Below are 21,587 nucleotides of genomic sequence, written 5' to 3'. Positions count from 1 at the left end.
AGACTATGTGCAAGTCCCAGAGCATAATGTAATTTCTGCTATTCCAAGACCTTGTATTTATAATTAGAATGCTACTTCCTTACCCTATTTGTTTGACTATCTTCTATTATTCCATAAAGCCTCAATTTATTTTATAATCACCAAATTTATGTATGCTACAATTTCCATAATTGGGTGAGATAAATTGGTGAAATGTTGTTGGGGGACACACTCCTACAGTATCACCCCACTGACTAATTTCAAAGGAAAAAAATATCTTTACAAAGGAGAAACCTGGTAGTTACCACCTTATCTAAGTGATCAAATTTAGCATCATTAACATGGGATAAACTGATATCATTGGCTCCTGATGTGGTCCACCAGGAAGGGACAACATAACCTATGAGTATTTGTGCTAAAAATGTTTAACCTGAATATAATAAAGGAAGAACAACTATGCAAGTCCAAATTTAGAGACTTTCTGCAAAACAATTGGCTTGGATTCTTCAAAAAAGATGTTCATGTCAAGAAAAATGGAGAATTATTTCAGATTAAGAGGGATTAAAGAGACGTGACAACTAAATGCAATCAATGGTGTAATACCTGACAGGATCTTGGATTTAAAAATAAAAAAGCTATAAAGAATATCATTGGGACAACTTGGGAAATTTGAATATGCAATATATTAGATAAGGATATTTTTTCAATGTTAAATTTCCCAAGTGTGGTAACCGTATTATGTTTATGTAGGAGAAAGCCCTTTTCTTAGGCAGTATATCCTGCAGAATCATGGGTAAAGTGTCTTAATGACTGCAAGTTACTCTCAAATGGTTCAGAAAAAATCAAGCATGTATGCATGTTTGTATGTATATATACTATATATGTATGGATCTATCTATCTCCAGAGATAGTGAGAGAGAGAAAGCAAACAGTAAACTGTTAATAGGTGAATCTAAGGGAAGGGTATATGAGTGCTCATTGCATTTACTATTTTGTAGTAAGTAAATCTGAACATTTAAAAAAATAAAAAGTTGGAGGGGAAAAAGGCATTTAAAATCAGCCTCTAGAAATGCTTTCACATTCTATCTCCTTGGCTGGGCGAGGACTCTCATCCTTCATACACTCATAGCACTCTATGCATTTCTTTATCATATTCTATTGTTTGTCTTCTCATTAGAGTATTTAAGGTCAGATCCATTTTTTGAGTCTGCCATTTATTACCTGTGTGATCTTGGGCAAATTAGTTTCTCCAAGTGTCAATTTATTTTTATACCTGAAAAATGGAGATAAAGCACCAACCTATTGGCTGTTGCGAGAATTAAATGAGATACTGCATGTAACTCATTTAGCAGTATGCTTGTCTTGTGTTAAGTCCTCAAAAACGGAAGGTGTTACTATTTGTATTATTATTACTATTAGGTCTTTATTCTCTGTATTCTCATGTCCAGTAGAATGCTTGGCTCATAAGAGGTGCTCAATGTTTGTTAGATGAGTGAATGAATGATGCATTGCTTTCTACTACCATTTTGTTGTTGTTGCTGGGCATCATGTAAAAATAACCAGTACCTTGGGGAATGATAAAATGGCTAATGTTAAGGAGAATCATAGACTAAAGATTACAGACCAGTAGATCTTGGACTTCTGGGGGGTCAAGGTAGAACTCTGATCTCAGATTCTTTGGATTTTCTTAATGTACATGCACAGATAGCTCTACTAATAGCCTATGTAAACAGTCCTTAGTCTTGTGCCTTGGCCATTACCTCCCCACTCCCACGCTGGGAACATACCTGTGTTTAGGCTTTAGGCCATACATTTCATGGTCAAACCTTTGGTTCACCTTTTTTTCCATATATGTGTTTACTAATGATTCACCACAAATCTTTGCCAAAAAACGTTTAAGTCGAGAAAGGAACAACACATCAAAAGGAAGGCCATTGTCTCCTACACGATTCAGGATCCAAGCCCCTCTCCTGGTGCTGAGGAATACCTGGGGCACAGGAAAAAATTGTTTGCTTTTACCATTCTCTGGCTCATAATCCTTTAAAAGCATCCCATTTTCTTCAAGATTAAGTTTAAACTCATTAGTCTGATTTTTTAGCCCCTGAACAATCTTTTTTTATTTCCTGCCATTTTCCTTCTCAAAAACTAAGCTTACAATTAAATTGGTGTATTCACTGACCAAGAATATGTCTTACTCTGAACCACCATTGCATTTCTATTTAACGTCATTATGGCTCCCTGAAAAGCCCCCTATCCTTTTAATTCTCCAAAACCTATTCATTTTTAAGATCTGGATCAAGTCTGCCTCCTCCATGAAGACACCATTGACTGTTCTGGCTGACAATTTTCTCTCTATCCGCTGATCTTCTCTAGCACTTATCACCTGTCTAGCCCATTTAAAATCATGGAATGGTAACGCTGAAAGCAACTGGAGATCATTCAATCCAAAACCCTCAGTCTTTTTTGCCTTTGACATTGTTTGCATTATTACAAAGAAAACTTATCACTTATATTGATATTAAATGTTTTACACTCTTATTTTCTGTCTCTCCAAATGCGTTTTCTCCAGGGTAGGAGATATAGCATACAATCTTTTAGTCTCCCCAACACATCATCATCATCACTTCCATTTATTGAGAATTGTGACCTGTAAGCCACTGTGCTGGGTCCTTTATCTATATTCTTATTTAATCAATACAACAACCTCTTGAGGTAGGTATTAGTATCCCCATTTTATGGATGAGAGGCATGGAGAGGATGAATAACTTGCCTGAGATTATACAGCTAGTAAGTGGCAGAGCTGAATTTCCAACCCAGGTCTGACTCCAAAGCCTGCGCTTAAGAAATGTCCCCTTGCTTATTTAATGGGAAAACTGAAGATTGCTAGTAGAACAACAGGAAGCTGGGCAGTCTTTCTATGTTCTCTGCTCTCTAAAGTCCACATTCAGAGCTAATAACATTTGATATTCAATTACCTGGCAAAAGCATCACATTCTCTACATTACAAAACTCTCTGGAGATAGTTTCCAGAGTTGTAAGGTTTATAAGTACATTGCTTTATGGTCTTTTGTCTAAGTTCTCACGTAAAAAGGTGACCTTTCTACAGAGGGATGATCATGTAATTCATTCATATATTCTCACTGATGGTGACCTTAAGCACTATCATAATTAAGCTCTTTTACATGTCACAGTAAAAGAGCATGCATGGTCTTAGGAATCGAACGGTTTTGTGCACAGTCTATATAACTTTTGCTATACAAGTATATGAGTAATATAAATGCTCAGATCCTAAAGCAAAAGGTCCCCTATATAGAAATAGTGACAATAATACATACATCACAAGGCTGTTGTGAGAATTAAATAGTGTTTTTGTAAAAGGTGTGGCCTACAGTAAACACTTGATAAATGCTTAATGGCATCATACATCTTATTTCAGTTTCCCATCTATACTTTGTTTTAAGCAAATAGCATATTTACAAATCTGGATTTATAGGGAAAAAAAGTAAGGAAAATTTTCTTACAAGAAAAGGATGTTTTCTCTTCATGAAAGCATTATACCACACGAATTATTATACCAAAACTTCCATGATACAACTGAAATTTATAGATTCATTTAAAATTTTTGATTTACAAACAACTTCTCATAAATACAATTTACTATGTAAAGCAAAAAGTTAGAACGCAGCAATTGAGTTTCTTCAGCTTGTATTAGTGGTGTGATGGTGCTGCCCCTGCTATGAGTTTTCCCAGACACAGCCACCTTATCTCTACTCATTCTGGATGCTTTGTTCTTTGGCAATTTACAATTCCACAATGCAGGTAAGGCCCAGCTCCCTCCTAACTGACCATTGGACAAGCCAATGATGTTAAAGAAGGCTAATGCCATGGGTCCCCACCACATACCTTGCATATTCTTCTATCATAACATCCACACACATTTTTACTCTTTCTTATTTATATACCTATTTCCTGATAAGTGCTTGATGAATTAATTCATGGAGTAACATATGAAATCACTTTTGTGATGATAAATGGGGTAGTACTAAGAAGTATTATTGAATGAAGTTTCTGGATAAGGGTCATTTAACAAAGTTGTGGCATTAAGCTTCTATTTTTTTTTAAATAATTTAAAACATATTTGTGGAGAAGCACAGCTTAATTAAAGTTACTGAAGAACAATCAGGCATTTACCTATTGCCAATAAAGTTAAGATTCAATAAAGACATGAATAACAAAATATAACAATAACATGTCTTTTTCTAGGAATTTATCATGAAGACACTTCTCAATTCAAAATATGTGATACAAAAAACAAAACAAACAGGGGCCGGCCCCGTGGCTTAGCGGTTAAGTGCGCGCGCTCCGCTACTGGTGGCCTGGGTTCGGGTCCCGGGCGCGCACCAACACACCGCTTGTCTGGCCATGCTGAGGCGGCGTCCCACATACAGCAACTAGAAGGATGTACAACTATGACATACAACTATCTACTGGGGCTTTGGGGAGGAAAAAAAGGAGGAGGATTGGCATGGATGTTAGCTCAGGGCTGATCTTCCTCACACAAAAAAATAAATAAATAAAGAGTGAGGACCAAATTCACTCACCATCCTGTGAGTGAGAAGTTTTCAATGACCCAGTGTGCTTTCCTTCACGTAAGAGCGTGGTACTTCTGCCGGCCAGCAGAAGATCCACACTCTGAATGCTGCATTCTAACAAGCTTTCCCAGCAATTACTTGGTCTTCTTCAAAGCCAGAGGCACACTCTGAGGAGAAGACAGCTGATTGGGATTATCAGCACAGTCTGTGGTCATAAACTAATTCCTAAGTATGAGGCCAACTGAATGATGGAAATCTAACTGGTAACCTTGGCTCCATCACATCATCAATCACGATGTTGCCAAATGAGGCAATGAAATGAACCCTACATTTGCCACTGGCACTGATGGGCTATGTGCAGGTATCCATACTCTCTATTGGGTTCACCTGCAGCTTCCTTGGTGAAGAAAAGTAAATAATTTACTGATTCCAACCTGCTTGGCTGTATGGCTAATCTCCACAGCAAGATCCCCTCCAGAATTCCCAATGCCAATTACAATGACTCTCTTTCCAGTGAAACTCTCTGGGTTCTTATAGTTTCGACTATGGAAGTACTGTCCTTTGAACTTCTCAATTCCTGCAAGAGAATGGAAAATAATTATTGGGTGATGGTTTATCTGATATCATTTGTGAAATCATTCATTCATTTTTTTTGCAGTGTGTAGCATCTATTCTCCATATGTTCTCATTTTACTCAGCTGCATTCTTGCATTTCTGAATATTTTTGCCTATTTTCTTTTCCCATAGCTTCAGAACAGAACCTTGTGATTGCCTATCCGAAGTAGTCTCCTTAACTCAGTATCTGTTTGCATTTTGGAATTGTAGACTTACAAATCCAAACTGCTTCAGAAAACCTCCATTCTCTTTTGTCTTTTCATCCTCTTTAAATACCTACTGTCATTTCAATTGGAGTATATATGTTTATACTCTATACAGTGCTTTTTTTTTTTTAAATGAAAATCCTGGCCAAAGACTGTAATTATATTCTATCTTTAAGTTTTGTGTGTGCGTGAGGAAGATCAGCCCTGAGCTAACATCCATGCTAATCCTCCTCTTTTTGCTGAGGAAGACCGGCTCTGAGCTAACATCTGTTGCCAATCCTCCTCCTTCTTTTCCCCAAAGCCCCAGTAGATAGTTGTATGTCGTAGCTGCACATCCTTCTAGTTGCTGTATGTGGGACGCAGCCTCAGCATGGCCGGAGAAGCGGTGCGTCGGTGCGCGCCTGGGATCCGAACCGGGGCCGCCAGTAGCAGAGCACGCGCACTTAACCGCTAAGCCGCGGGGCCGGCCCTATCTTTAAGTTTTAATTTCTTCCTTAGAAACTCAGTATTTCTGTTTGGTTCCTCGATTGCTGAAAAAGCCCTCATTCAACCTAATGCGGATCAACTCCACATTCTTTCTTCTGATCCTTAGAAAAATCAAAGCCATTGTGAAATTAAACATAGAGCCCTCTAATTTTCCTCTAGTCTCCAAAATTACCATTATCTCTGTCCCCCAAATGGCAGTCATAAAAGTTACCCCAACATCTTTCAGGGGAACATGCAGAATTAGAGTAAGCCTTATTTCATCCCAAGGTAGGATCACTCAGACCACAATCCTTCCATTCCTCAGAACTCAGGTCACAGGGATGGTTCAAAGGTCTTCCTTCCTGGTAGGCTACTCACCAGGGAAGCTTTCCAAGGGTAAGTTAGCATTGGTGTGATGGCCAGTGCAAACCATGACTCCATCGAAGACATTCACCTCCTTTTTCCCTTCAGATTCCGTGACCACCTCCCATTGGCCTGAAGTGGAGAAATCAGGTTGCTTCTTCACACTGCACACAGTGGTCTGAAAAGCAAAGTGATAGCCATAGGGGACTGTAACCACAGCTCTACAGTGGACATCTTCACTGACATGACTCTCCTTGCAGAGTGTTACACAAAGGGCTGATACTGCATAATAGGGCTCATACAGGGATATTTTATTTTCATACTCCACAAATAATAACTCTTTTGTTTGGGGCTGTGGTCAGAGTGAGAAAACTTTCATGAGGCAGGCTAAATATAATCGAGTTGGTGGGCTAATGTTGCACTCTCCTCTGCTTCTAGAAAAGTGCAATTAAGGCAGTGCAACATGTGAATAAAGCTTGGGCTTCTCTTGTGCTTCTAAGACACTGCATGCACTAAATGCCTATTCCTCCCCTGACCTCCAGACATCCTGAGACCCTCTGATGCCTTCTTACCCCAAATCCTGTTCTCACTGTCTAGCCTTAAACTTGTGACTGAGCTATAGGGCTCCCTTTCCTAGTAGAGTACAAAAACATCTCAGTGGCTCATATTTTATGTAAATGAACCTCTCTTTGGCTCCCATAAACGCCCATTTTACAAGTAACTATAAAGAAAGAGGCTGTGAGATGGGATAGTCAGTGGTATAATTTTTAGCTTTTTTAAAAAAAATAAATAATAAATAAAGGTTACTCTACCCAGCCTAAGGAAACATTAAGAATGTGGTCCTCTGTGCTTCTAGGTTCTATGGCCATATATCTTGGTGGACTAATAGAGACACCACCTCTGTATACCCTAGCCATCCTGCACTATTTATAGTTCCTCTCTATCATGTTCTTGCTTTTACAGCTGATGCTTCTGCCTGGATCATCCTTTTATTATTTTTTCATTTGGCAGATTCTAACTCACCCTTCAACGTTCAGCTTGGATATTATCTCCTCTAAGAAAACTTCCCTGGTGCCCGATGCCTCATGCCCTGATGGGTTAAGCATCCCTCCTCTGAGCTGCAATATGTAGATCTCTATGGAATTTACCACGCTGTAACACTTTGTTTTTATTAGTTATATTTATAATAAAATTTTCTTCATTTTTCTATCTCCCTAACTAGACTATGAAATCGCTGATTTTTTTATCTTTGTATCTTTACTGCTTAGTATGATAACAAACTTGTTCAATAAGTGTTTAAACAAGTGAAGGGAAGTACCACTGGGCTGTAAATGACTGACTTTGTAAGTTGTCACTGGATATTACCATTTTATTATTGTTGTTAAACAGAAAAGGCGTGATTCAGCAGAATGATCAGAAGGTAGAAGCGGGGTGGGGGTAGGGGAATTGGATGAAGGAGGTCAAAAGTCACAAACTTCCAGTTATAAGATAAATAAGTACAGGGATGTAATGTATAACATGATGACTATAGTTAACACTGCTGTATGGTATATTTGAAAGTTAAGACAAGAGATCCTAAGAGTTCTCATCACAAGGAAAAACAAAAAAGGTAGAAGATTTGGGCTATTTGCCAGCTGTCAGAAATATCTGTTCTTTTATGGCCATGGCTAAAAATAAGAAAAATTATGGGAGACTTTACAGCAAGAAGAAACCATTGAAGTGATCTAGTACAATCATCTTGTTTTCCAAACAAGAAAATTAAGACACATCAAAGTTGAGGAACTTACTTATCTGAGGTCACAAGTTCATTAGTGGTAGAGCAAAGACTAGAACTCAAGTTTTTGTTCCCCAACTCAGTATTCTTTCTTCTACACCAGACTTAACTTCTTTGCCTCCTCAATAACTTCTCAATAACTGCTTCACTGTGTTGTTGTGATCACATAAAATAATACATTGGAAAGTACTTCAGAAAGTATAAAAGGGCTAAGCAGTAATGGACAAGTTGTGAACCAGAAGTTTTAAAGTTCCTATACCTGTCAGTTCCCCTCATTTGTTGTATTGCAATCAAATAGTATAAAAGGAAGGCAATGAAAACATTCTGGCAGGTGGCTTCCTGGACCTGCAGCCAAAATATACAGAAGAGGGACGTTTCCATGAATATTTTTCAGGCACAGAGAAGACAAAGAGTGGAGTCTTTGGATAGGATAGATACATGTGCATATCAAACCAATCTTTACATGTAAGCACTGGTAAATGAAGCCACGTTGTTCATTTACTTGACAAACAACTTCAAACACAAAGATACCCACAAACTTCCCTACCTTCAATCGAATATACTTTAGAAGGTCAAATTCTTTGGCATACATCCTGAAATACTCCATGATCTGAGAGTTATGCATGAAGTTGGGATAATGATCTGGGATGGGATAGTCACTGAAGCACATCATCTCCTTAGAAGTGTTGATGATCACTGATTTGTAAATACTGGCCCTTCCTTCTTCAGGATTTTCCTGCAGTAAAGAAGCAGCATTCATAGCAACACGAGCATTACCTTTATGGTCTATAAACAGCCAATAAACATTTGAAAAAGTTTTCTGAAAGAAATGCCAATTAAAAGAAATTATACATACACACATATACCCCTCCACATCTCCCAGTATTTGCACCCTTGTGTAGTCTCTTCTCCTTGTTTCTGAATTGTCTTTATGACTTGCTTTTGACCAACAGCATGCAGTTGGAATGATACCGAATGGCTTCCAAGACTAAGTCATAAGTAATCTTGCAGCTTCTGCCTAGGTCTCTTAGAAAGCTTGCTTGGATGGAAGTTAGCAGCCATGAGAGAAGTCCAACTACCCTGACACCACCATACTATGAGGAAGCCCAAGCTAGCCACAGGAAGAGAATGTTTGGGATACAGAGATGTGTAGCCAGCCCCCAGAAATTCTAGTTATCCCAGTTGAAGTTCTACACATGAGAGCAAAGAGGCCATGGCAGATGTCCAGTCTCAGCTGTCACCTGATTGCAATGATATGAGACTCCAAGTGAGAACTGCCCATCTGAATAATATAGTCTTTTAAATATTTTATATATTCCAAAGCCTAGGTAAGTTTCAAAGGTTTTCAAATACTTGTGAGACTGCTTTCCAGGAAATATTGTTCTTATATTCTGTCCAGTATATGTCCCCATTTTACCTCATTTTTACTAACTTAGAAGACTTACTCAGTGTTAGCAAAAGTGGGGTGGAAATGGGAACTTATGCTAGAGAGAGTGTAAGTTAGTACAATGTTTTCTGGAGAGCAATGAGGCAAGTATATGAAAACCCTTGCAACTTACTTAGCCTTTTGAAGAAATATTCAGCATTGTAGACAAAGATTTATGTTAAAGGATGTTAATGGTAGCATTATATATAATATAAAAAGGAAATAAGCTAAACACCTGCAATATTGTGATTTATAAGAAATACACATTTGGTCATTCAGATGACCAAAATATACTTCCCCTATGTATTTGGTCTTTGTCTACAGTTTTTAGGTCATAGCTCCCCAAACTCTTGGAAGTTTCCAAGTGTTGGGAGTGACAAGGGTGTCTTTTTTTATGTCAGTGAGATGACTTTTGGAAAGCACCTAAGGATGGGGGCTAGTTGCCAATGGAGCCACCATGTGATTAGAGGGTTGGAACTTTCAGTCTCCCTCACTGACCTCCGGGGAGGGGAAAGGGGCTGGAGGTTGCATCAGTTGTCAATGACCAATGATTTAATCACTCATGCCTATGTAATGAAGCCTCCATAAAAACGCAAAAGGATGGGGTTCGGGGTGCTTCCAGGTTGGTAAATCCACAAAGACTGGGGAGGGTGGCATGCTTGGAGAGGGCATGGAAGGTCCACGCCCTTTCCCCATACCTTGCCTTATGCACCTCTTCCATCTGGCTGTTCCTGAGTTATATCCTTTTATAATAATGCAGTAATCTAGTGAGCAAACACGTTTCCTGAGTTCTGTGAACTACTCCAGCAAATTAAGTGAACCCAAGGAGGAGGTCATGGGAACCTCTGATTTATAGCTGGTCTTAGCAACCTGGACCTACAACTGACGTCTGAAGTCCGAAGTCCAAGGAGTGGGTCCTTGGAACCTCCAGTCTGTAGCTGGTGGGTCAGAAGCAAAACTAATAAACTGGGTTTGTGACTGGAGTCTGAAGTGGGGCTGGGGGGCAGTCTTGTAGTACTGAGCCCTCAACCTGTGGAATCTATGCTTTCTCTAGGTAGATAGGCATCAGAATTGAGCTGAAATCTCAGACACCTACAAGGTGTCTGGTCTCAAATCCATTTTAATGCACTAAAAAATACACTGAAATTTGAGAAGCACTGCTCTAGATCCTTGCTACCTAAAGTATGATCTGTGGACCAGCAGCAGTGGCATCACTTGGGAGATTGTTAGAAATGCAGAATCTCAGGCTCCACCCCAGACCTACTGAATCAGAACCTGCCTCTTAGCAAAACCTTCAAGTGATTCAGATGCATCTGAAAGCTGAAAAGCATTGCTCTAGATGACATGAATCCCCAATTCAGTGTTCTTCCCCCTACCAAGGTTAACTCATTTACTTCCTCAAAAACTTTCTAATAACTACCTCATGAGGTTGTTGTAGTGATCACATAAAATAATGCAATATCTACTCAGACTATTAGTCTGTCACTAAGATGTTACAAATGATGCCTTTTCAAATCTATTACATTTTTAAAAATTGTTTTGATTATAGAAAATCACCTTAACCATTTTGAAGCTCCCTTCCCTTTTTATTCCTGAAACGAGCAGATATTTGGATGCCGGGTATTACTGGCCGTTAAGTGTCCACAAAGGAGAATGTTCATTGACTTTGCCCACATTAGAGATAATTTTCCTCCCATTTGTATAGAAGAATTTTTCAGTCTAGGAATCTTGAATTGATCATTTTCATTTGTCTGCCCCAAACTCCAATATCTCATTCCCTTTGGCTGCTAATAACATTTTCACAAGTCTCTTTTCAAGTCTCTCCTTCTAATTTATCCTACCTGTTTCAACCAAAGCATTCTTTCTAGAGTATGGCTGTATCTCTGCCCTAATTACAATTTTGGATTGCCTCATTATCTATAGTTTATATTTTTCAGTTTAGGATTGAAAGACCTCCAAAATGTCTTACAGTATATTCTTTATCTCCCCCATTAGATTGTAAGCCCCTTGAATTGTATTCATAGTTTTTGACACAGCTTCTAAAATTACAAATAGAACTTAGTAAATATTTAATAGATGTATGTTGAACGGTATTCAGAAAGGCACATATATAAAAAGGAAGTAAACTGCACATAATGCATAACAAACTAATGAAATACATCAAAAATTTATTTAAAAAAGAGTTGAATAAGATATATTTATCTTATTACCAAAAATTTGTTATAAGGAAAATTGAAAAGTACTATAAAAGTCAAATCATAAAGATATCCATTTTGTATTATTTAAAATAGCAATTAATTAGAAACCACTTAAAACGCCCCCAACGTAGGTGAAAGGTATAGTAAGTTATGGTATCTCAATGTGATGAGAATTTATCTTCCACATTACTCCATAAATATCCTGCTAAATACAATGCCGATCCTGTCACTCCACTGCTTAATGGCTTCTACTGATTCCATCTGGAAAACCAAATTCCTTATTTTGAAACTCAGCATGTTTCACAATCTAGCGAAATCTATTTTTTAATCTTCATTTAGTGCTCTCCTCAATTAATTTCAAGTTTCTGAGCCATTAAATTGTTGCTGAAACTTTCTGTGCTCTTTCATAACTTTAAACTTTTGTACATATTACTGCTTCTTCATTTGGAAAATTCCTCTCTATCATTCAAGAGTCATGTCAAATGTCACTTCTTTGGAGAAGACTTTCCTGTTCTCCTCACAAAGTTGGATGTCCTATTCAACATCCAAGCTGCCAAAACTCTCTGCTCATATTGCCATTAAGGCAACTTTAACACACTATATTTTTCTGCATTTGTTTCTTTTTTTTTTTTTTTAATTTTTTGTTTATTGCAGTAACATTGGTTTATAACATTGTATAAATTTCAGGTGTACATCATTATACTTCTATTTCTGCATAGATTACATCATGTTCATCACCAAAATACTAATTACAACCCATCACCACACACATGTACCGAATTATCCCTTTCACCCTCCTCCCTCCCCCCTTCCCCTCTGGTAACCACCAATCCGATCTCTGTCCCTATGTGTTTGTTTATTGTTGTTATTATCTACTACTTAATGAAGGAAATCATACGGTATTTGACCTTCTCCCTCTGACTTATTTCACTTTGCATTATACCCTCAATGTCCATCCATGTTGTCACAAATGGCTGGATTTCATCGTTTCTTACGGCTGAGTAGTAAAGAAGATATACAGATGGCCAACAGACACATGAAAAGATGTTCAAAATCACTAACTATCAGGGAAATGCAAATCAAAACTACAATGAGATATCACCTGACGCCCGTCAGAATGGCTATAATTAACAAGACAGGAAACAACATGTGTTGGAGAGGATGTGGAGAGAAGGGAACTCTCATACACTGCTGGTGGGAGTGCAAACTGGTGCAGCCACTATGGAAAACAGTATGGAGATTCCTCACAAAATCAAGGATAGAACTACCATATGATCCGGCTATTCCTCTGCATTTGTTTCTATGACTTACCTGAGAGTAGGATCTCTGTCTTATTCTTCTTTGTATCTCTATCATCAACACAGTACCTGATATATAGTGGATGCTCAATAAATGCTTTGAAATGAATTAATGAATGAGTTATGGAGAATGAATTTGGAGACACCTAAAACTATGATTTTGAAATCAATACAGGAACATTGAAAAGGCATATGGTATAACTTTAAGTGAAAAAGTAATATTAAAAAATTAAATTCACATTCTAATCACCAAATATATAATATTTGTATGCATAGTGCAATTGTATACCTAAGTCTACTCATGTTTATATAATTATACATTGTATACCTAAGTCTATCCATGTTTATATAATTACACATTGTATAATCTCTTCCCTGTTAGATGGATATCTTTGACTATATTTTATTTATTTTAAATCAATAAGACTTGAAAATAGGAAAACCAAGTTGATTTATTAAGGAGGTAGGATTTTTTTCTTTTATTTTTGTGGAAATGTTTGTACAACACTCATTCATAATAAAAACCTTCAGCAAACTAGGAATAGAGGGAAACTTCTTCAATTTGATAACGAACATCTACAAAACACCTACAGCTAGCATCATACTTAATAGTGAGAAAACAGACAATTTCCCCCTAATATCAGGAACAAGGCAAGGATATCCTCTCTCACCACTCCTATTCAACACTGTACTAGAAGTGTGACTCCAAGTATTAAGGAACCAGGAGATTTACCTGGAACCTCCAGAGCCCTCCGATGTCATCAGTCCTTTCAAAGCAGATGGGCTCCAAGCCTTCTTCCAGGCAGCACTTGATAGACGAGAGCCCGCTCACACCTGCACCAATCACAGCAATTCTTTTCTTGGTCATCGTTTCCAGAGATCTTCACCGGGCCGGGTCACTGTAACCCGTCCTAAAGAAAGGATGACAAAGACAGAAAGCACACATCAGTTAACGCTTTTCAACGAAGACCTTGGCCATAGCATCCAAATAAATGCTGCAACAACAGGTGCCTTTGGGGAAGCCCGAGTCTGCTGTCCTCTTAGCCTTAAGGAAGCGCTACGCCAGCCACCGGAGAGCCCTGGGCCTGAAAGACGCAGAGCCTAGACCCAGAGCTGAGAGCTCTGCTGTGCTACCAGACCTCACTGCCTTTCTTGCAGCACCGAAGCACCCAGCAGATCCTTCAGCTGCGAGCTGGAGGCTACTCTGCACTTGCAAAGAAATCTAGAGCAACCAAGTGCAAACATCAGCCAGTAGGACGGGGCTGCTCCACTCCACCTCCTTTCAGCCAACACCCCGCCCACTCAGCGGCAAGCACTCCCTTCCCCATCGGGAATAAAACTCGGGCCAAACTTATTTTGGGTAGAAAAAAATTAATCCTACAGCCTATCTATTTTCCCGCTGCAGTTGCCCTAACTCTCAGCTACTCTCTCTGGAGACTGAGCGGCCTGTGTCTCTATCCCTCCCCACCCACTTTTAACTTCCTGGTATTTCTTTAAAGTGACAAACTCCTACTGGTGAAGTGAAACTTGTCAACAACCCCAAAGCAAGTCCTGCTACAAAAGCATAAGCGAAGAACACCTACCTTTCGGGACATCTGTTAAAATAGACCCTGGCCTCTTCTTCCACTTCCCCACCACAGCCCCCACCTCACAGTTTGGATCTTTGGTTCTAGGTTACTGGTAGAAATTGACTTCAATGGAGATTCCTCCAAAAATTAAGGATAGAACTACCATATGATCCAGCTATTCCACTGCTGGGTATTTATCCAAAGAACTTGAAAACACCAGTGCAAAGATACATGCACCCCTGTGTTCATTGCAGCGTTATTCACAATAGCCAAGACTTGGAAGCAACCTAAGTGCCCATCAAGGGAGGAATGGATAAGGAAGATGTGGTATATATACACAATGGAATACTACTCAGCCATAAGAAACGATGAAATCCAGCCATTTGTGACAACATGGATGGACACTGAGGGTATTATGCAAAGTGAAATAAGTCAGAGGGCGAAAGTCAAGTACCGTATGATCTCACTCATTAAGTAGTAGATAACAACAACAACAAACAAACACAGAGACAGAGATTGGATTGGTGGTTACCAGAGGGGAAGAGGGGAGGGAGGAGGGCGAAAGGGATAATTCGGCACATGTGTGTGGTGATGGGTTGTAATTAGTATTTTGGTGGTGAACATGATGTAATCTCTGCAGAAATAGAAGTACAATGATGTACACCTGAAATTTATACAATGTTATAAACCAATGTTACTGCAATAAACAAAAAATTAAAAAAAAAAAGAAATTTACTTTAAAATACCTATGCACTGAGCTAGGTGCTGGGGTATGGTGAGGAATGGATTACGTTCCCTACTTAGAGGAGATTACAGTTTAATGAAGAAAACCAAAAGACAAACAGGTAACTTCAATAAAATAAAAATACTTTTTAGGGGCCGGCCGGTAGCGCAAGCTGTTAAGTGCGGGCGCTCTGCTGCCGCCGCCGAGGTGTTTCGCCGGTTTGGATCCCAGGAGCGCGCAGATGCACTGCTTGTCGAGCCATGCTGTGGCGGCGTCCCATATAAAGTAGAGAAAGATGGGCACGGATGTTAGCTCAGGGCCAGTCTTCCTCAGAAAAAAGAGGAGGATTGGCAGCAGATGATAGCTCAGGGCTGATCTTCCTCACAAAAAAATAAAAACTACTTTTTAATAGTGCTTTCTCTCACACAATTACATGTGTTAAGTAGAAACACAAAATATCCATAACATAAAATGTAACTTAAAATTTTCAAATATAAAATCATTGGCAGAAAAGGCCAGTGTAACAGACATAGTACTTCACACACTGAGTCAGAATCAGGGCCTATCCAACCTAGTCTATTGTGACAGACGTAAAAAGTGGGAGAGGTAGCTTGTGGGTGATGCCATCCATCTTTGTTTACCTTCTACCACTCCCTGAGTCAACTTTGCGCAAGATGATTCGATGCCAATAACGCCAGGCCTGAGTTTTGACATACTGGCTTCACCCTAAAAGACTGACCTTCACAGGCCAATGATTATCATTTCTCAACAGCTTACCTTGGATGGTTCAAAAGGCTTAATGGGAATGGACCCACATGTAATCCTCTCAGCAACCCCGTGAGGCAGGTACTATCATCACCCCAATTTTGCAAGTAAATGGAAAGGCAAGGAGGTAAACTAGGCAGTCTGGCTTCAGGCCTGGGCTTTCAATTGCTATATATAATACTACTCCTTTATGAGGATATTTTTACTTCTTATTTAGCCACAAGTCCTTCTTCCGTTTCTCATCTCTCTATTACATCCCTTTTCTTTTTGCCTAACTCCTGCCTTTACATTTTACACTTTAGTTGAATTGCTTTTAGCTGAGCTATAGCTTGCCTTATTTCAACCACTTTAAAATGTTTAAAAATCATTTGACTCCATCAGGAAGATGCGTGCTCAATATATGGTCTGAATTCTATGAAAATATAGTAAACACACACTCAGTGAGGAACATATGACATCAACATATCCTAATGGGAGAATAAAGGGGAAGAGGCTCAAGGATGGAGTTTTATATATATTTTTCAGTAATTAAAAACATGTTTTTGCTTTTTGATGTGATTCTTATTTATTAAAATGTCATTAATCTCTCAATAGTCACATCAAGATGACCTAATCAAAAAGTTATTAAAAAAAAGCTGCTGTTTACTTTTGCTCTGGATTATCTTCTCACTTTGCTCCAGAAATCCTTTATTTAACTAGTGTCCTCACAGATTACCAGCAAATAGAATGCCTTTGGTCACCAAATATCTTTCCTTCTGTCTAATGCTACTTTCTCCTAGAAAGAAAAAGCAGGATTTTCTTCAGTTACCTAAATGTATCTCCCTTGAGATTTCAGAAAAATTAGCTTCTCATTCTATTCCTACCCAAGATTTATGGTAGTGAAAGGGCCAAGGGACACTTAAGAACAAGAACATCTCATATAATGATCCTGTTTCTATTAGACCATGGTTTATTGGATATTGGAGAACTTAAATGACTTCCTTTCAGTTAATGAGTTGCTGGACCACAAGGCGCCACATCTTTTTTTTTTTTTTAATCTTTTCCGCCCCCCTCCCCCAAAGCCCCAGTAGATAGTTGTACATCATAGTTTCACATCCTTCCAGTTGCTGTACGTGGGACTCGGCCCCAGCATGGCCGGAGAAGCAGTGCATCGGTGCGCGCCCGGGATCCAAACCCGGGCCGCCAGCAGCGGAGCGCGCACACCTAACCGCTAAGCCACGGGGCCGGCCCAAGGAGCCACATCTGAATCTGAGGGAGACCACTGCAAGTCACCTAGAGATCTCAGAACTTGAGCTGGGTTTAGTAACTCGATGGGATTTGGAGTTGTTTCCCTTGGCATGGGAATGACTATATCAGGAGAAGGATGAACATCTGTTGCCAGTCTTCCTCTTTTTTTCCTTTTTTTTCTCCCTGAAGTCCTAGTACATAGTTGTGTATCTTAGTTGTGCGTCCTTCTAGTTCTTCTATGTGGGACGCCGCCTCAGCATGGCTTGATGGGTGGTGAGTAGGTCTGCACCCAGTATCTGAACCGGCGAACCCTGGGCCGCTGCCAAAGCAGAGCACACGAACTTAACCGCTATGCCACCAGGCAGGCCCCTTGTGTTGTTTTTAAATTACTTGTAAAATATTTTGAAACTTGCCTCAAATTTTCCCTCTTTTTAGGCTAACTGCCAATTTGCAACTGAGTCAGTTTCTTCATTGGGCTGTAGCAATACATGCAAATTAATATACAGGCTCAACTCAGTTATCCTATTGGGAAAGAGCAATAATACAAGTGATTGATAACAGTAACTAGTGCCAAGGTAATATATATGAGGCTTTTGACGGACTGTGTGTGTGTGCATGTGTGTGCATATATGATTATGTTTACAGAGGAGTTTCTGCAAAGGTCTAACCCAGAATGCTCGAGCATAGCCTCACCTCTACTCAGATGTTCTCCCATTTTCTAATTCTTTCTGTTGTCTGCATTTTGCTTACATTCATTCAACTAATATTGCCCTTTGGAGGCCACTTCTTTTAAGATGGCAGCTTTATATGATAGAAGGAGCTTGGATCTTGTTTGAAGGAGAACTGCAAAGCAAAGCTGCCTGACAAGCTTGGGACTGTGACATGAGTAAGAAATATACTTTCGTTGAATTAACATGTGGAGATTTATTTGTTACCGTAGTAAAGCTTGTATCAGTCAATCCTAACTAGTGCAGCAGTTACTTACAGCATAGCATCTATTCTATACCTGCTACGTGCTAGGTATTTTGTTAGGCACAGAGGAGGGAGGGAAAAGGCATGTGGAAAGGAAATGAAGAGATAAATCATGGGCGTTATGTAGGCTGAAAGCACGGCCCCCAAAGAAATCCATGTTCTAATCCAAAGAACCTGTGAATTTTACCTTACGTGGCAAAAGGGACTTGGCAGATACAATTAAAGTAAGGATCTTCAGATCGGGAGATTTTCCTGGATTATCCGGGTGGACCTATTGTAATCACAAGCATCCTTATAAAAGGGAGAGTGAGGGAGATTTGACTGTAGAGACAGTCAAACAAGTGAAGCAAGATGCTATGCTGCTGGCTTGAAGAGGGAGGAAGGGTTCTAGGAACCTAGGAATGCAGCTCTGGAAGCTGGAAAAGGCAAGGAAACAGGTTCTCCCCTAGAACCTCTGGACGGAGCACAGCCCTGCAGACACTGTGATTTTAGCCCAGAGAAACCCATTTGGACTTCTCGTCTCCAGAAATGTAAGAGAATAAATTCGTATTGTTTTAAGTCACTAAGTTTGTGGTAATTTGTTAGAGCAGCCACAAGAAGCTAATACAGATATGATAAGCACTTGCACAAAATGAGGATACAGGGATTTGTTCAAAAGTAAGCTAATCTGAAAGATAAGTTCTATGAATCAGCTTATTTGAGATGAAATGTCAGTCAAGCAGCCATGCTGATTGTGCTTCCTGTGGGTCCAATGCTGCATGCCGTGCTCTCACACACAAAAACAAGCAATGGAAGAAACTGCCCTTCATGATTTTCAAAGACGATTGGAAACCCAAAATACAAACCCATTAAAAAGATTTAAAGACACTTAAAAAACCATAAAAAACAAGAGGAAAATCTCCGATGAGAAATGATTGAGTTCTAAAAAGTTAGTTTTAATCAATTGTTGAACATCAAAATACGTTTTCCCATAGAAACAATGTCGTATTCTGTGGTTAAGTCACCAGAAGTCATAAAAACCTATTGAATATTTAAAATAGCACAAAAGAAAATAAATTCAAGTTAAAATCCTGGATGACTAGAGAATGAAAGTTTTGTGGATGGCTCTGACTCATTCACATATAAGAACAACACTCATATCCGATGAGTCTCTGGGGGCTCTTGTCCTCCCATTCTCTCCTCAGGCAAAGGGTCCTTCTGGCATGCACATCAGAGACAGCCAAGATTTGGACTAGGGTGGGGACAGTGGAGATCATGAGAAGTAGATGATTCTGGGTGTGGTTCAGAGGTAGAATAATGGATACGGAGCAGCGGTGTCATACAGAGAGTTTTCTTGCGCACTTTCCCAGCCAATACCTACCTCCAGAGGTAAGCATTATTATTTATATCACTATATGTTATTTTTGTTTCTTTTTTTATTATTGAGGTATAATTGACATAACGTTATATTAGCTTCAGGTGTACAACATAATAATTCAATATATTTGTATATATTGTGATATGATCAACACAGTAAATCTAGTTAAAATCTGGTAGTTTTGTTTGTTCTTGAACTTCATATAAACAGAATTATGTTTGAACTTATTAATATGAACTTCATGTAAACAGTATGTACACTCTCTGCTTGGAATCATTGTACAACTTAATGTTTTTAAGATTTATCTGGGAAGTTGCATGTATCAGTAGTTTGCTCTTTTTTATTGTTTGAATATACAACTTGTTTATCCCTTCTCCTATTGATGAGTATTTGGGTTATATCCACTTTTTGATATTATAGAGAAAGCTTTTTATTCTTGTACAAGTTTTTTTTGTGGATGTATGCTCTCATTTTTCTTGCGTGCCTAAGAGTGGAATTGCTGGGTGATAGGGTAGGTATACGTTTAACTTAGTTGAAACTGCCAAAAGGTTTTCAACAGAGGTTGTACCATTTTACACACCCACCAGCAATATATGGAAGTTCCAGTAGCTCCACAGCCTCTCAACCCTTGGTAGTGGTAGCCATCGTTGTGGGTGTGTGTTATATTCTTATGCTATTTTTTAAATTTCCCTTGATGACTAATGATGTTGAACCTCTTTTCACTTAATTTCTTGGCCATTTATATATCTTTTTTGCAAAGTGTTTGTGAAAATCTTTTGCCCATTTTTTTAAAGCTTGGTTGTCTCTTATTATGATTTGTGAGAATTCTTTATATAACCTAGTGACAAATCCTTTGCAGATATATGTATTTCAAATATTTTCTTCCAGTCTATGACTTAAATTTTCACTTTCTTAATTGTCTTTTGATGAGTGGAAGTTTTAAATTTTGATGAATTCTGCTTTATCATTTTTTCCTTAATGGTTAGTACTTTTTACTCTTAAGAAATCTTTGCCTACCCCAAGCTCATATAGTCTCCTGTGTTTCTAGCTAGATTTATCATTTTAGTTTTCACATTTAGATTTATGATCCATTTAAAATTAGCTTTTATGACTGATGTGAGTGTAAAGGTCAAGGTTCATTTTTTTCTATCTGGGTATTGCGTTCTTCCAACCTTCCAGACCTTTCTTTCCCCTTGAATTGCATTGGTGTCTTTGTCATTGGTCAAGTAACCATACATGTGTGAGCCTACATCTAGACTCTATTGTGTTCCATTGATCTATTTGTTTATCCTTATGCCTATACCATACTCTATTAGTTACTTATCTTTATAGCAAAATTTGAAAACAGTATAAATCCTCCATCTTTGTGCTTATTTTAAAGATGGTTTGACTATTCTAGGTTTTTTTGCAATTACATATCAATTTTAAAATTAGCCTGTCAATTTCTACCAAAAAAGCCCCTGGGATTTCAATTAGGATTGCATTGAATGTATAGACCAATTTGAGGAGAACTGACATCTTTATTTTTTTGGTGAGGAAGATCAGCCCTGAGCTAACATCCATGCCAATCCTACTCTTTTTGCTGAGAAGACTGGCCCTGGGCTAACATCTGTGCCTATCTTCCTCCACTTTATACCGGACACCGTCACAGCACGGCCTGACAAGCGGTGCATCAGTGCGTGCCTGGGATCCGAACTCCAGCCACCAGCAGTGGAGCGCTCGCACTTAACTGCTGCGCCACGGAGCCGGCCAGAGAACTGACATCTTAACAATTAAATTTTTCAATCTGTGAAATAGACTATTTCTCCTTTTATTAGATCTTTGATTTTTCTGTGTTGTCATATTTTTCAGTGTAGAATCTTGCACATTTTATTTAGTCATTGTGTATTTTATTTTTTAAATCCTATAAGTGGTGGTGTTTTTACATTTTCATTTTCCAATTGTTTGTTGCAAGTATAAAGAAATACAATTGATATTTTTATATTGACTTTGTATTACATGGCATTGCTAAATTCACTTATTACTTCCAGTAGTTTGTAGATGCCTTGGATATTCTAT

At 38.7% G+C, this 21,587-nt stretch overlaps 1 protein-coding gene across 2 annotated transcripts in view; it reads right to left on the bottom strand.

The window, feature by feature from the left end:
- FMO5 (flavin containing dimethylaniline monoxygenase 5) overlaps positions 1 to 21,587 on the bottom strand; it is a 51,682-nt gene that overhangs the window by 12,572 nt on the left and 17,523 nt on the right. Inside the window, exons 1-6 of one of the 2 annotated variants that reach the window (XM_087444494.1) lie at positions 14,298 to 14,373; positions 13,650 to 13,827; positions 8,542 to 8,730; positions 6,236 to 6,398; positions 5,006 to 5,148; positions 1,767 to 1,966 (exon numbers count right to left, since the gene is read on the bottom strand). In XM_087444494.1, the coding sequence (XP_087300620.1) occupies positions 1,767 to 1,966; positions 5,006 to 5,148; positions 6,236 to 6,398; positions 8,542 to 8,730; positions 13,650 to 13,784 (830 nt within the window). In that variant the 5' untranslated portion in view covers positions 13,785 to 13,827; positions 14,298 to 14,373. Of the gene's footprint in view, positions 1 to 1,766; positions 1,967 to 5,005; positions 5,149 to 6,235; positions 6,399 to 8,541; positions 8,731 to 13,649; positions 13,828 to 14,297; positions 14,374 to 21,587 lie in introns of those variants that run through there. The other variant, XM_004420589.3, reaches the window with a different exon arrangement.

The sequence above is a fragment of the Ceratotherium simum genome, chromosome 2, assembly GCF_057802395.1.
Source record: "Ceratotherium simum simum isolate JZ-2026a chromosome 2, ASM5780239v1, whole genome shotgun sequence".
In the NCBI taxonomy this organism is placed as follows: domain Eukaryota; kingdom Metazoa; phylum Chordata; class Mammalia; order Perissodactyla; family Rhinocerotidae; genus Ceratotherium; species Ceratotherium simum.
Note: the sequence above shows the minus strand (reverse complement) of the source record. Positions and strands in the feature narration are given on the sequence as shown.